Here is a 16097-nt window from a genome sequence, read left to right as displayed (position 1 = left end):
TTGCAAAACACAGAGCAAGAACATGAAAGAAAACATTACACTCTTTTCTTCACTACTTAACAGTGGGTGTATCATGATCCGAGCCTCATTAGTTAAATTTTACCCAAAACTTTTGGACGTCCAGCAGCATCATCCCACATTGCTGTGGTACCTTTGGTTCGATTCCTGGGCAGGGAACCAACCCAGCCTCTGAGGGGTTAAACTCTCAGTACCGGTCCCAAGCATGGATGAAATGGGAGGTTTGCATCAGGAAGGGAGTCTGTAAAGTTGTAAAAAGATGAATAAGAATTAAATTACTGCAACATTAAAATAAAGAATTGTATGGTTGAGAAACATCAGGTTTCACCCCTAGCTTAATAAGATTAAAATAAAAGTGTGTACAAAAAAATGTAATTATACAAAGATTACTATTATAACAAATGTTCAAGATTAATATTAGACATATTTAAACGTGTTTGTATTTATCCCCAATGAACAAGCCTGAGGTGACTGAGGTGACTGTGGTGAGGAAAAACTCCCTTATATGGAAGAGGAAGAAACCTTGAGAGGAACCAGACTGCGAAGTGAACCTCATCCTCATTTGGGTGACACTTTAGGGTGTGATTATAAATAATGTCCTTTCTACAGTCAGATACAGTCCGACAATTGTGTGTTGATTAGAAGGATCTTGTCCTCAAAGACCACATGTTAATAATTAACATATAATTCATTCATTCATTTTCTTTACAATTTCCTGCAGTATTAATGTTATAGATAGAAAACTGGCAAAAATCACAACACTGAAAACTCACTTCCATAACACTCATGTAAACTTTGTGTTAATGTGTCTTGTATCCTGAACTGTGAACACATTGCTAACTTATCCTGGATGCACATGATTTAGCATAGAGAGTGTAAAGAGAATGGAATAAATGCTACCATCTATTCATGTTTTAATTTACAGCAAAAAGACTTTGTGAACATTTCTTGACCATGTTACTTTCAGGTCAAAAGAATAAAAAAAGAAATCAAATCAAACATTTACACTGAAAGAGTACTGCTCATTTTGACAGTACAGAACATAAGCGTTGGGAAAACGGCATGACACATTGAGTACAAACTGAGACTGTGAGTGATCGCACTGTAAGACAGTGAGGAAAAAGAAAAAGCTGTTAAAGAAGCAACAGAAGGAAGCTGTAGTGTCAGTGAGGTGTTAAAATCCTGTTCACACTTCACTTTGCTGTGTTTTTGTACATCATTAATTATAGAACAATGATGACTCTGTGGATCTGTCAGGAGATGGGCTGAACTGTTTATTTGTGCATTTACTTTTATTTATGTACTTATTTATTTTTTCAATTATTTTACTTAAAGGTGGGGTGCACGATGTTTGAAAGCCAATGTTAACATTTGAAATCACCAAAACAAACACGCCTAACCAAAATGGGTGTCTCCCCTGTATTGATAGGTCCGCTTCACACATAGATACATAACACAGGCAACTATTATGGCGGAACCTGCTGGGGCAGCTGGCCGAGGGGATATTTTTTATCAATAAATGTACACAATGAGTAATACTATGGTAATACAAATGTGTTTTTGTAGTACTGTGTGTAGTAATGTCAGTGTTTCAGTCACTTTCTGCTAATGTCAGACATGCGCACCGAACACTTTCTCCACAGCATATTGACAAGCCACGCCCCTTTCTGCTAATGTCAGACACACGCACCGAACACTTTCTCCACCTCATATTGACAAGACACACCCCTTTCTGCTCATTGGCTACACGATTGTTTTGTTTGTCGGCCCGACTCAGTTTTCTGAAGCATTTTTCGAACATCTTGCACCCCACCTTTAAGTGCTGCTGAAATGAAATTCTACACAGATAATCCAGTCTAAAACCCAAAGACAATGTAGTGCCCTGACACGTTTTTGTACATTTAAAAGTACATGGCATTTATTTATATCCAATTCAGGAATGCTTATTTTGAACTGCATTATCTTGTGCAAGGACCATAAAAGATTCACCCTCTGGACTTTTCACCTTTTCTAGTTTGTGTGTAAATCAAAGCGAAATCGAGTCTTTTATGGGTGAAAACTCATTCATGTTTTATGAGAAGCCACGAGCGAGACGTGGGTAATAGAAGCTCTAGCACAGGTGCCTTGTCTTTCACAGCTCTGATTTCATTACATCACACACTTTAACAGGAACATCACACAGAGGGCTCATGTCTGTGTCTCTCAGGAACTACTAAATAATGCCTCTGAACTAAATGGTTCAAAGTTCAACAAAGTTAGAAAACGTGTTGAAAATCGGTTAAGAAGTCTGGGGATAAAGCTCTAACTGTAGTTCAGACTTTTTGAACGTAGCCTACTGCAGCTTTGAGGAAGTTCTATACAAAGTCGGAGTAATCCTCTACGAATGGTATAATTCTCCCCAGATAAGATGCCTTATAAAAAGTCCTCCATGGCAGAAATATGAAATGCGCTGCTCCAAAGCTGATAGTAACAAGTTTACCTGCTTACTCATGCCAGCTAGCTAGACTAGCTAAACTACTGTACAAGGTGAAGAACAATTCAGTCATGTCTGCTCCCTTCCACTGTGTATTTTTTTTTTTTACAAAATATTGTGTAATTTATGTATTTTGTTCTCCAGGTTGAGAAAAACATTTACCATAAGCTGTACTTAAGATTGTAAAACAATTACCAGAGCAGAAATCAATAAAAATATACACACCAATGTTGAGGAGTAGATTTATAACCTTAGAAGTGGCTAACAAAGCAAACTACACGACCCAGATAAACAGATAAGTATCATACAAAACCTTCCCACCAAATTAAGTAGAAAATAAATGCAAAAAATATTGTTCCTTTTTTTTTTTTTTTACAGTATTATATTCGAGTCTCTTTTTCTCCTTTGATTGTTTCCTTCCCACCGTTGTGTAGTTGGACTTCTTTCATGCATAAAGGCAGAATGTGATGAGTGTGACGAATGCGATGAAGTCAGAGACGGCGTATAGTATACGGATGTAAAATCCACTCGACTGTAAAAGACCATCACAGGATTCTGAGGTGACTCAGAGTGATTCAAGAATATCATATTATGGTTGTTTTAAGTTTTGGCAACAGAACAGAAATTTGAGAAAGAAAAATGGGGGAAAAGTTTTAAAATAAGGAAAACTATTATCAGTATAAACAGAGTACTAACAGCTTAGATGTGTACAAGCTCCGAATTATGAAGTTGGATTTTAGACTTTGCTAATAAATTTGTATTAATATGGATGGCATTTTTAAATAACATATCAATGACGCAAGTGGCATTTAAATAAACGAATAAACAAACAAACAAATAAATAAATAAGCAAGTGTTTTAATAGATTGATTTCTAAAATGCATGTCTTTGTTACAATTTCTCGGTTTTTCTTTCCCATTTTAATATGTAACTTTAGCGCAGCAAGTGATACGGAAGAGAAAAAAGTGTCACTGCAGGTCTTTATGGAACTGCCACAGTTTTCTGATGATCGATTATGGTCATTAGAGGCAGTGCTGTAGAACAGAGCAAATACAAAGAGTGATGAAAGGCCAACCTTCCTGTTCGACCCAGTAGTACACGCCAAGTGCATTTCTCACTGTCACTTCAAGGTGAATTGGGTGAAAGTTCACAGATAAAGTGCTGATGAACAGTCATAAAGACTCTCTTTATTTTGGGGGGGGTGGAGGGATGGGGTATGCATCACACAGTGAGGTTTATGATGTACCCTAAATGCCTTGAGAGGTGTCAGTCATGTGCTTTAATGAGAAAAGCTTTAAGATATTCTATAGCGTCTGGTTGTTTGAGACTTGAACCATTAAATTGTTGTTCTTCAGATTTGCTGGCCTTTCAGTTCACGACATGATGAAAACATGGTTCATCCATTACGGAGTAGATGAGTTTTGCTTTGCATCTTTCAGCCATTTGGTGGATTCCACATCATTAACCACTTAAAAGCCAAATCCATCTTCCGAGAAGTGGTGAGAAGATCAAACGAGTGTCATCTGTGTCATGTTTAGAAGCTAATCTATCATCCATGAGTTTGGGAACTTTTACATAGGCTACATTTCCATAAATCAGGATTCCATCAGTATAGTTGGTAGTTGCCCTATTATATTTAGTGATTATAATAAATCTTTTAAGGGGGGAACGGTTGCTTAGTGGTTAGTACGTTCGCCTCACACCTCCAGGGTTGGGGGTTCGATTCCCTCCTCCGCCTTGTGTGTGTGGAGTTTGCATGTTCTCCCCGTGCCTCGGGGGTTTCCTCCGGGTACTCCGGTTTCCTCCCCTATCCAAAGACATGCATGGTAGGTTGATTGGCATCTCTGGAAAATTGTTTGTAGTGTGTGAGTGCGTGATTGAATGAGAGTGTGTGTGTGTGTGTGCCCTGTGATGGGTTGGCACTCCGTCCAGGGTGTATCCTGCCTTGATGCCCGATGAAGCCTGAGACCCGAGGTAGTTCAGATAAGCGGTAGAAAATGAATGAATGAATGAATGAATAAATCTTTTGTCAGAAATGCAGTATGTGATTTAAACTAGGTTACAAGGTTCATATAAGTATTTGTAGGAACACACACACACACACACACACACACACACACACACACACACACACACACACACACACACACACACACACACACACACACACACACACAGGACCAATACTAAACAAAAGCATACACCTTAAAACCAGAGGTATTTAAGGCTTATTAGTCAGTGAGGTGCCGGTGGGTGTGATTACTAAGCTGATGAACTTGGTTGGCTGTAAAAGGGACATGGTAATAGGCAGGGGATTCTGATAGATGGAGATCATCGAGAATAAGACAGCTGTTTGTCATCTGCTCGTTATTTTATCAAGCACAAAGAGCTAAGGGATAGTCCATACACTGGCGAACAATTAAGATGCTACATCTTGCCTTATGACAGCAATCAGAAACATAGCAATAAAGCGATACTGATGTTTTTCAGGCCACTGGCCAAGTTAATCAGCCAACCTCACCATCAGTTATCATGTATTTCACTTACTGATGACAAAACTAGAAGGATGAGTGCATTACATTACATTGCAGGCCTGGCAGAATGTTAAAGTGGTCTAATGGAGTTTGTAGGTCACAGGATACAAACAGTCATTGTCTGTAAAGGCTTTGCAAGAATGTAGAAATATGTTATAGAAGTGCGATGTTGAAATATCTCTCCATAGAATATATCACTACCCAGTTACCTTCAAAGTATTGTGTTGCTTTATAGTGCACCAAAGAAATACTCCAGCATCATTATCTCCAAAAAAATCCCTTATTAGTGTGATAGTTATATAGAAACATTTATCTATTTATCTAAAATTCTAATATTCTTTAGGTTATACATCTATATATTGTGAATATAGAACTGATTTGAATAATTATAACAAATCTCCTCTACGAAAATGACCCTAGACATATATCTACTATAGACATATCCAGTTTGATTTATATACAAGGCTTGTCTGTAATTAATGACAGGCAGGTGAATTATAATCCACCCGCTCGGAAAACGTACATTACGGCAGATACGGATATTTTAATCCCATATTAAAACATAGCTGTTATTCATCATGGCTGAAAATCACATCTTGTGCATCCCTGATTGCTGTGGAAAACGTGCCCATCTGGAGGGAGAGGACGGATGACAAAGTGGCCGTGAGCAGCCGGGCTTTGAGCGGTCCCCCTGCTCATCAGCATAATGAGGGGGATCATTTGTGAACTCACACCATCACTACAGCATTCCCGTGACTCCCAGTAACACCGCTGATGAGACAAGATGAAGTGAATGTATCACAAGGGCGCCAAAGGCAGTCAGATATAAGTGCTGTCTTTTTATTATTGTCCTCAGAGTCCATAAAAAAAAAGCAAGACACTGACAAATATGGACAGCATGGGAAAATCCATGGTTATACACAAGAAAAGGTCAAAACTTGAGAAAACAAGAAAAATAAAGCAACAAAGCCCAGTCATGCAGCTTAGCGTAGACACAGATAGCCATAGCTTTTTTCTTTTTAAGTAAAAGACTGTAAAAATCAACCAAGAAGTAAAAGATAGATGGTAGATTCAGTAGTAAAGGGCATTTCATTTGACAAGTTTCTTCAAGTTTCTTTGACTCTTACATTATATTCAAAAGGTTCTATTTGTATTAATGCTACAAAACTTTCTTTTTTGTAAAAGAAAGTGCCTTTTTTTCTATTCTTTATGAAATCAGCTGCAGGAAGCTCATGCCAATGTTGTTTTGTACATATATTTGTAATATGATTGTATTTGAACGAGAGGATGGCAAACAGATAAACATCGAATGACGGTCTAGCTCGCAATATGGCCAGAAAGATGTGAAAAATCACTACTACTTCTATCTGTTTATTGAATTTCCCATTTGAACCATGGTATTAATATAGAGTCGGTCCAATATTTCCTGCTTAAACAACCTCAACTCTTCTAGAAAGGATTTCCACTAGATTTTGAAGCATGGCTTTGGGATTTTTTTGCCTGTTCAGCCACAAGAGTATTAATGAGGTCAGGCACTGATGTAGGGAGAATAAGCCTGGAGCACATTCGGCGTTCCATTTAATCCCAAAGGTGTTCAGTGGGGTTGTGGTCAGGGCTCTGTGCAGTCAAGTTATTCCACTCCACCCTTGGCAAACTATGTCTTTAGGTGTTTGCTTTTTACACAGAGGCATTGTCATGCTGGAACACATTTGGATCTCTTACATTCAGTGATGGGAATTCTTAATGCTACAACATATATTGTAGACAATTGTGTGCATCCAAAATGATGGCAACAGGTATGTTATTATGTTTACATTATGTTTGTTCAGGTATGCACATAAAAAATGTCATAAAACGCCATAAAACAAGGTCAATTTGAACTTCGTTGGAGGTTCGATTGATGTTTTTAATTCACTATTTAAACCGATAGATTAATGTCATTGTTTGACACATGGGTTAGTTTGAGATCATACTATTTGGGTGAACATATGATGTTGGTCATTAAGAGAAGACATTAACACTGTTAACGTTAAAAACATACATGTGAATATCATTTCATTCAATTAAAGATTTAATTGACCTTAATTAGATTGAAAGAATTTTGTTTGCAAACACTTCATGTCACTTGGTGCTGTGTGTGTACGGTATAGCAGATGCATACATGTATGGTTAAGTAAAAGAAAGGAGGATCTTGGAGGATTGCAGCCCAAGGTACACTCAATATGATTGATACGCACAAGATGTGCCTACACCAGGCTAATAAAAAAAAAAAAAGTTAAATTAAAACGTTTTATAAAAAGTGAGGTTTACTTACAGACAAAAATATGCTACTTTGTAGGCTTGTGTCAAGTGCTACTGTTTTCATCAATGCATGCGTGTGTGTTTTTATTCTTTTATTTTTTTTCAAATATAAGATTTAATAATTGTTACATAACAGGACTGACAGAACTGCAAGAAGTCGTCCTTCGAAGGATGATGTGTCGCTTGACAATAACCATTTTCCAAGCTGCAGAAATTAGACCTTGAACAGAGGTTCAGTTTCAAAACACAGAACAACAGGTCTATAAAGCTTTAAGCTGTATTAAGTTGTCTGGTGAAACACACACACACATACACACACACACACTCACTCACACACACACGCTCAGTTAAAGATCCTGTTATATATCAGATGAACAAGAGACCATTTTAAGAAGGAGTGCTAGCTTAGCCCAGGAAGCCACACTGACAATGCTCATTATGAAGAAATAATGGTTGAGCTTACATGCGCTGGCCATTATTAATATGCCTTTGCTTGGGGAGGTCGCAGGTTAACTACTATTCCATCTCACCTTGGACGACCTCCAAGAAAATGGCTAATAACCCTGTCAGCTCTTCTGCTGACAATAGCGATTTAGTGAACTTGGGCCTACAGAGAGGACTTGTACGGCTTTAAAACACACAAGACATTGGGAAAGTCCTCCAGCAACAGGATGACCCTCAGCCTAAAGATATGTTGTGCTTGGTAAAGCACTCTGAGGAGGTGGCAGTGGGCACACCGGAGACACAAGGCAGCTTTATTGGGATCACATACAACATCTGCGATCAATACGGTGATGTAAGCTGGTGAAGGATGGAAAAATAAAGCAGGCGCCCCGCAGCAAAGGAGCAGATAATTGCACCGGCCATGTGGCTCTGGAGAACTGCTATCTATTCAAACACATTAGCATGCAGCAGACAAAGGGGCCCAGAGATAATTGGTTGGAAGAGATGAAGATGTATCATGCTAGAGCTGCACCGGGACAGGGGACACTGTTGACATCAAATTACTTTGGGTTACAGTAGAGATGTTACTAGGGAAAAGTCTTGGTGACAAAAGGAAAAGAAAGTCAAAATGGAATGATATTGCAGCTGGAAATAACCAGAATATAACTAATTATGGTGCTAATAATACAATGAAACCTGGATCATAAAAATGTTCAAATTATGTCTAGACGAAATGAACCAGTTTGCGTTGTACGTCGAATACGAGCTAGAGAAACAGAATATTTGAAATGACAATGCAAAAAAAAAAAAAAACACGATATCAGAATAACCCTAACTTTTAGTTCCTGTTACTCACGCTTCCTCGAAATAATTAGACCGACTACAAGTCAAACCAATTATATGAAATTCAAGTTTAACTAGACATCTGAAACAAAAAGAAAAAAAAAAAAAAAGAAACCGTGAACTAATTAAAAGGTTCCTAGAAAATGTTTCTAAGAAAAGAACTTGAGAATGAGCCAAGACGTATGTAATGTAATATATCAGGAGTTCTTTATATTCCAAAACTATGGAGTATAAATCCCCACCCTGGCTGCAATAGACACCTCTGATGAAGGTCATTCATTATGATTAAAATCGAAATGATTTGTAAATGACTCGTGGGACCGGGAGTCCAGTGGCACCTTCAGACAAGGAAATTGCATTAGGAGTGAAGGGCTCTGTCGTGGGACTCGCACCTCCAGCTGCATTTCCACAGCCTCCAGCAACACGCCTCCGAAAGACCTGAGTGCAGCATGAGCAAAAGCAGCCACTAATAAATGGTACAGATGAAGCTTTTTTATTTATTTATTGCTGATATGGAATTCCGGACTGTTCCGATATATTTTGCCCCAGAGGTTAGAAAAACATGGATTGATAATTAACACCTAGAGCGATGTTTAGAGGTGCGATTTCCCATGAGAGCTCAAGGGTTAAAATGAAATTTGGTACCATAACAAACAAGCATACTGGTGTGAAATATATGAGTGTATAGCATTAACATATATAGTAGATGTGTTGGGGATGAGAGTCCGTATCTATGTGTGTGTGTGCTGAGAGGGGGTCAGAGATCAATTAAGGTGAGACTGCTGAAGAAATAGAATTGTCCAAATCCTCAAGACTTCCATTTCAGTTCTTCCTGATGCTGTGGGGATTCGGTTCCATTTTATATTTTGAGGAAAGGACAGAATAATAGACACTGTAGAAAAGACCGTTTTGGTCATTGTCACTCATTTCCTATGTTTCTGGATTAATTGAATCTAAGACATTTCTTCTTTTTCTTTTCTTAAATAAAATTTTCCGTTTCATTTCCTTTATAAATCTCATCAGAATATTTTAAAACTGTTTCTATAATGAGTGATGTGACGTACAGCTGTATGGTGACCCATACTCTGCGTTTAACCCATCCAAAGTGCACACACACACACACACCGTGAACACACACACTGTGAACACACACACACCGTGAACACACACCCGGAGCAGTGGGCAGCCATTTATGCTGCGGTTCCCGGGGAGCAGTTGGGGGGTTCGGTGCCTTGCTCAAGGGCACCTCAGTCGTGGCCGGCCCGAGACTCGAACCCACAACCTTAGGGTTAGTAGACTTACTCTCTAACCCTAAGCCATGACTTCTATATATATCCTGCATTCATCTATACACCCGTCCTTAATTGAACCGAGGTGCAGCAGTTTCTTGTAGACTTTCTCCAAATGTTAGCTATTGTTGGATTTAAATTTGATTTATAATAATAATTAAAAAGAACCTCTATATTTATTCATTCATTCATTTTCTACCGCTTTATCCGAACTTCTCGGGTCACGGGGAGCCTGTGCCTATCTCAGGCGTCATCGGGCATCAAGGCAGGATACACCCTGGACGGAGTGCCAACCCATCGCAGGGCACACACACACTCTCATTCACACACTACGGACAATTTTCCAGAGATGCCAATTAACCTACCATGCATGTCTTTGGACTGGGGGAGGAAACCGGAGTACCCGGAGGAAACCCCCAAAGCACGGGGAGAACATGCAAACTCCGCACACACAAGGCGGAGACGGGAATCGAAGCCCGACCCTGGAGGTGTGAGGCGAACGTGCTACCCACTAAGCCACCGTGCCCCCTCCTCTATATTTAATATAGACTTAATATTTAAGTGCTGCAAAAAATCATTCTAAAGGTTTTTTTGTACTGGTGAAGAAGTTACTTCCTCATTATTAAAAAACACCACAACAACAAGAACTGCAGAGCCATAGAAAAGAATATCATCCCGCCATAACCTGTCAGTGCATTTGGTTTAATTATATGCAGGTGAAAAGTTCATGCAACCTCAACTTATTGTCCTTGGACAGGTGTATCGTGCAATATTTCACAACACACTCTCAGACTAATGATAACGTAAGGAAGGTGAGAGACTCCCATGCCTCAACGGGTCAGAGCTATTTTAATGACTGGAGGTGGACAATACTGACCTACACAACACTGACACTACAGTGTACATATATAACGTCGTTACTGTAAATGTAAAGAGGATATATGTACTGGAGGTATATTAAAAAGCAAAAAATATATATATATATATTTTACTAAAGCTATTTTACTCACTGTAAACAGAAATGATAAAAGTTTGAATGCAAAAATTGATTTGTGGAAAATGATTTCTGATTTGTATTAGAAAAATATCAAAGATTTGACGGGTATATCTGTTATTTGTTTGTTTGTCCTCCGTCCAGGGTGTATCCTGCCTCGATGCCCGATGACGCCCGAGATAGGCACAGGCTCCCCGTGACCCGAGAAGTTCGGATAAGCGGTAGTAAATGAATGAATGAATGAATAAATCTCTATTACACCATTTCTTCCTTGTAAAAATGAAGGAACACTGATAAAACCTATCACAGTCTTGTTGCTCTAAATTACTTTTTTTTTTTTTTTTGTCTTCTTCATTTTGCCTTAAAGTTTTGCACTCAACTGTATCTCATCTAGAAATATTCAGGTCAGCCACCCCAATATTCAGCCCACACCTGCGTACTTCAGCCAAATTGTGGAAATGAGAACCCGGCACATAAAGCAGCAGATTGATATGTAAGAGCGCAGCTTCACATCAATGACACTGTGAGACTTCGGTTAATCAATTGGTCTCGACTTCAAACAACGGTGAGTTGATCAGGTGCTGTTCCGGCCTGGATGGGATAAAAACCTGCAGCCAAACCTGTGCTTTATTGGATAGGAAAACCTACTACTGTTTCATGACTTACTAATAAAGCAGGTCACAAATTTTACAGGACCAAAAACTGGAAACTAGTCAAATCAATTACCTGACCTAATCCCTACTGAGCTACGGTTCACTAACGTAGAAAAGAACGTATGTGTAAACCATCCCAAAAAGCCAGAAACTCCTTCATTACACCAGGAAGTGGTTCATCATGGAAGACGGATTCTGGTGAGGATCAGCGGTCCTAGCCAACTAAAAAGAAATGCATGATGCTGTTGTACACTGATAGTTGCCCGTAATCGTAACCAAAAGAGAATAATAAGAGAAATAAAAGAATAAGAGAAAGAAAAAGATTGTTCAGAAACAAACAAACAAAAAAAAACCCCAACACATTTGTGAGGTGGTTTGGGAAAACCCATTAAATCTTCTGTCTCTAACATACTTTAACACCTCAGTAATCATGGTGAATTTATTTTACTTCAGGTGAAGAGTCAGAGACCGAAATAGATGATGCTTATTATGAACTTATAATTCTTCAAAATGCTTCATTACTGTTTTTACTAAGACAATTGGGTTATTAAGGCAGACTATATAAAGTACTAACGTAAATGTCAGCATTTTGACAGATGGATGGCATCTAAACACAAATTCTATATATATTATATAATTCTCTCTATATAATAAAATAATATAATATAAATTCTATCTAAACTAGTTTAAAAAATCTAAACTAATGTAAAGTGTAGCATTTGACAATATAAAGGAGGACATAAACCGATCAGATTTTCTTTTGAATTTATTAGAAAAAAATAGAAAATTTAATATATTACACTACAAAAGACATTTACACAAACGAAACGCACAATAAAAGGGAGTAGACAAATAATCACAACAGCAACACAACATTTTTTTCTGTGCTTGTAAATTTTTTTTTTGTTCTTGGAACAATTCTTATTCCTAAGATATTTGTGGCTTATGACAGGCTAAAAACATATTTATGCTGAGAAAATGTGTGTGAGCAAACCTCACCTCCATATCATGCACGTTTTTATCATATCTCTTCCGTCTAAATGTCTTTTTCTCTCTCTCCTGCACGCCAGCGTTAATGAGGAACGTCCCAAGGTGCCTCATGGTGGTCTGTGAAACCTTTTTTTCTTTGAGTCACATGATCAGTGATCAGATGGTGAAATCTGTCTGGCTTTCCTGCAATTAAAAATGCTCACAAGAAGTTGGTTAACGGTATGAAGCATTTCTCGTGGATCTCGATATCTTGCCTATCATGTTATAAAACTATATCAGTAGTAGGTGTATTCCTCCTTTAGAATCTAAGACGATCTTTCAGGTGGTCATTTCCTATAGTGTATACATGCTTCTTAATCCCCTGCAGTGTGCCTTCTATGTTATCCTTATGAAGAAAAAGATTTCTCAGGAAATCTTTGTTAAAATTGCATGTTTATCATTTTACTGTGCTTTTTTTTTTAAATTAGAACTATGCAAACTTTAGATAGGAAAAAAAACAAAACAAAATAAGTCAAAATACAGAGAAACTAAAGGTCAATTTAAAAAAAAGAAAGAAGATTGATCGATTTGTCCTTGGCCCTATTTGTCATAAAACTAGTTGTATTTTGAGCAAAATTAAAAATAAAAACGTGAGCAGCACATGCTGGTTAAAAGAGTTGATGTTCAGAATAGATCCAGCATCGGTAGAGAAGTTGTCTAAGGTGCTGACGATAGAAAATGTTGTTTGAAGACATAAGTGTATTTGTATAAATAGTCTATAGCGTGTTCTGATATTTAGTTTGTTCTCCTTCACGTCCCTCTTAACAATCTTTTCAAAAACGTCAACAGTTAATCTTCATGTATAATAATAAATAACACATAACTTGTAATAGCATATGAAAAAAAAAATCCCCTTTCAAGTGATTCTATGATGCCATTCAATTGTGCGACACTGCAGAATGCACTGGAATGGTTTGACTGTCATATTAGTTTCGGAGAAACATTATAAACTGACAAACCCTTTTTGTCTTAACTGACGGGATCCGACCCAGCGCGTTCGGTTAGCCTAGAAAATGGTTTCTACTAACTGCTGAAAAAATGGAAGCACTTAGAAACTAGATGGAAGTTTAAACAAATAACGGTGGTGTGCTTTGCAGAGTCTCAGCACTGTTTATAATACAAGCTAAACTTGTCATTAAGCTGTATGAACCTGCATGATCCTCTTTCTTTAACTGACCAGTGTGCTCATAGCACAAAGCACTTCTAACAGTAAACATAACCTCATTAATCTATGATGCTTATGTGATGCTTTGGTTTGACTACAGTTTCCTCTAGGAAGATCTGTTTAACGGCCATAAAGTGGAAAAATCATGAGCGGCCAACAGCAGGGCTGTTTAGCTGTACGGACATTCAGGGACAATACTGACTCCGATAACTCTTCTTTATAAATATACTGAGAGCTACTGTATCTTTTTTTTTTTTTGTTCTGTATATTTGTATTTGCAATGAACTGCAGACAGACTGTAGTAAAAAAAAACATATGCTAAGAAAGGTCGGGTAGAATTAAATAAATAAAAATCAACAGCAATTTTGAAATTCACACATCGAGTGTAAAATGACCTGCTGTTACTGAAAAGCACTATAAACATTTCTCATGTCTAAGTCAACATCTTATTACTAATGTTTTCCAGCTAAAAGTACTGTATATGAACCCCACATGGACTTGGATGAATTGCTTTAGCTAACTGTACACTATTTACACATACAACTTTACTGTAACTGGAGCCAAATATTTGTTTTTGAAGCCTGATACTATTCGATGTATTTCCACCTGGATTAAGACACATATTGTGCAAATGAAAACCGTACACCCATTTGCAACCATTTCTTCTTCCGCATCCAAAAAGAAATGAAATCGGTATCAAGCTCGGAATCGAATATTGCTTTGTAATACACGGCCGCGTCTTCCTTCACCAATTCGTATGGTTTGAGTCTTACTGCATGACCTTCCCTCCAAGAGAACAGGTGGAATAACATCTGTCGACGTAGGTAGGTAGGTAGACTGAAGATTTTGTGGATTTCTGGAGGTAATAGTATTGTTGCATGAGGTTTTGAAAAAGTGCTATACATTCAGCCCAGAGACTCCCACCAGACGCTCAGTGGTCCTACCTGGAAATGTGCCACACTTTTCCAAATGTTTCATTGGCAACATGTCTGGCTCGGGTCCTGTCAAAGCTGCCAGGAGGCTGACGGGCTGTGCATAAACACACACACACACACACAACTCTCTGTCCAGCTATTGAGCCAATCCTCATTTTGTTCCTCAGGAATATCGAGTCGTTTCCCTTTAAACGTTTAATAGTTCCGTATTCAATAAATAAGTGTCCCTGGTGTAAAAGTGCTAGGCTATTACTGTAGGTCAGGCAGCTCTGAGAGCTACCTCAGACAGGAATAGTGGCATTCGTCATCTGGACTCGCATCTCCTGGATGCTGTTGAGGATCTTTTTCTGGTGTCCAGCCAGAGTGACTCCAACCCTCCTCACATCTCTGTAAAACAGTCAGCAGTATAATTATACACCTTCACAGTGTTTAAGTAAGGAACAGGGTGTGTTGTTATAGGTGTGATGTGGCCTGAAACACAGCAGAGTTACTGGCTCGTCTGATTATGATTATTTTCCTGCGACAGAAGTATTTTATATCTTCTTGTACCACAGCAATTCGGCAATGCATATTTTTTGTAGCACTTATATAAGAACGACATGTCATGCATTTACTTTTCTGTTTATAGTTACACTTAGAAGTCAGTTTCTGTTTTCACTTATATTAAAGCAGCTAAAAAAAGCAGTTTTCCATTACCAGCCTCTCTTTTTTTTCTATTTTAAAATGAATAAGAGAAAAAATATAGCTTTTCGTGTTAACAAGAAACTGCAAATTCCTCCACACTGAAGATGTATTTCAGAAAACTTTTTAAAAAGAAAGTAAATTTATCCTCACAGGAAACGTACCTCTGATTTTTAATGTTAAATTCATTCATGTGGAGCATCTGCCATAAGAGCCTATGTAAATCTATGGAACTAAGAATAGAATAAAACAAGCTATTATTATATATAATTTTTGAAACTGGCGCTATTGTCAGAACCTTCTCAGGAATAAATGTTTTAAATTACAACAAATAACTGGTAGTATGAACACAAATTCAGGATATAAAGGATTTATTTAAAATATGGTTTAGCCTTTGTATCTAAATCACCTGATTAACGTTTGAATTCATTCATTCATTCATTTTCTACCGCTTGTCTGAACTACTCGGGTCACGGGGAGCCTGTGCCTATCTCAGGCGTCATCGGGCATCGAGGCAGGATACACCCTGGACGGAGTGCCAACCCATCACAGGGCACACACACACTCTCATTCACTCACACAATACGGATAATTTTCCAGAGATGCCAATCAACCTACCATGCATGTCTTTGGACCGGGGGAGGAAACCGGAGTACCCGGAGGAAACCCCCGAGGCACTGGGAGAACATGCAAACTCCACACACACAAGGCGGAGGCGGGAATCGAACCCCCAACCCT

General features: G+C 38.3%; 1 protein-coding gene across 1 annotated transcript in view; it reads right to left on the bottom strand.

Moving 5' to 3' along the window:
• Positions 1 to 12602: 12602 nt before the first annotated feature.
• LOC113639353 (ephrin type-A receptor 5) overlaps positions 12603 to 16097 on the bottom strand; it is a 55420-nt gene continuing 51925 nt past the window's right edge. Inside the window, exon 17 of the mRNA XM_027141181.2 lies at positions 12603 to 15065. Coding sequence (XP_026996982.1) covers positions 14960 to 15065 — 106 coding nt within the window. The 3' untranslated portion in view covers positions 12603 to 14959. The remainder of the gene's footprint in view (positions 15066 to 16097) is intronic.

Source organism: Tachysurus fulvidraco, chromosome 20 (assembly GCF_022655615.1).
Source record: "Tachysurus fulvidraco isolate hzauxx_2018 chromosome 20, HZAU_PFXX_2.0, whole genome shotgun sequence".
NCBI lineage: Eukaryota > Metazoa > Chordata > Actinopteri > Siluriformes > Bagridae > Tachysurus > Tachysurus fulvidraco.
The sequence above is the reverse complement of the archived record's forward strand: the minus strand, read 5'-3'. Positions and strand labels throughout refer to the sequence as shown.